This window comes from Apaloderma vittatum, unplaced genomic scaffold (genome assembly GCF_000703405.1).
Source record: "Apaloderma vittatum isolate BGI_N311 unplaced genomic scaffold, ASM70340v1 scaffold26166, whole genome shotgun sequence".
NCBI lineage: Eukaryota > Metazoa > Chordata > Aves > Trogoniformes > Trogonidae > Apaloderma > Apaloderma vittatum.
The window spans coordinates 5,000-5,417 of NW_009722707.1; the positions used below are offsets into that span (position 1 = coordinate 5,000).

Consider the following 418-nt stretch of genomic DNA (forward strand, 5'->3'; position numbering starts at 1 on the left):
TGGGGCGGGCAGGGAAGGGAGCGGGTGGCCCCCCCTCCCCACAGCTGCCACCACTTACAGGCAGCTGCTAGAAAAGCCCAGCAGGAGAGGCTGGTGGGTGCTTTGCCAGAGGTTGTGGTGAGCGAAGGAGTAACAGCTCTCAGGTAAGGAGGCTTTGGGGAGCTGAAGGAAGTTGCTGGGGTGATTTAGGTTCTTTCTTTGTCTGTAAGGGGAGCTGATAACCCCAGAAAAAGAGGATAGAAGGACTAAAAATCCCCTGAATGGTGAAGCTGTGTTGGTGCCCCGTTTTCCTCCACCTACTTTTCCCCTAAGCCCCAGTGGGCTGCTTCTTCTTCCAAGCTGTGTGTGCTTGGCCCTGAGGCATTGACACCTACCCCAGATCGCCATGAATATGGCAAACAAAACCGTCCCCTCGTTG

At 55.5% G+C, this 418-nt stretch overlaps 1 protein-coding gene across 1 annotated transcript in view; it reads right to left on the minus strand.

Annotated features, from left to right (window-relative positions):
- ANO9 (anoctamin 9) overlaps positions 1 to 418 on the minus strand; it is a gene marked incomplete at both ends in the record, with an annotated part of 8,510 nt that overhangs the window by 4,306 nt on the left and 3,786 nt on the right. The window contains 1 exon segment of the mRNA XM_009871858.1: positions 375 to 411. Within this exon segment, the coding sequence (XP_009870160.1) occupies positions 375 to 411 (37 nt within the window).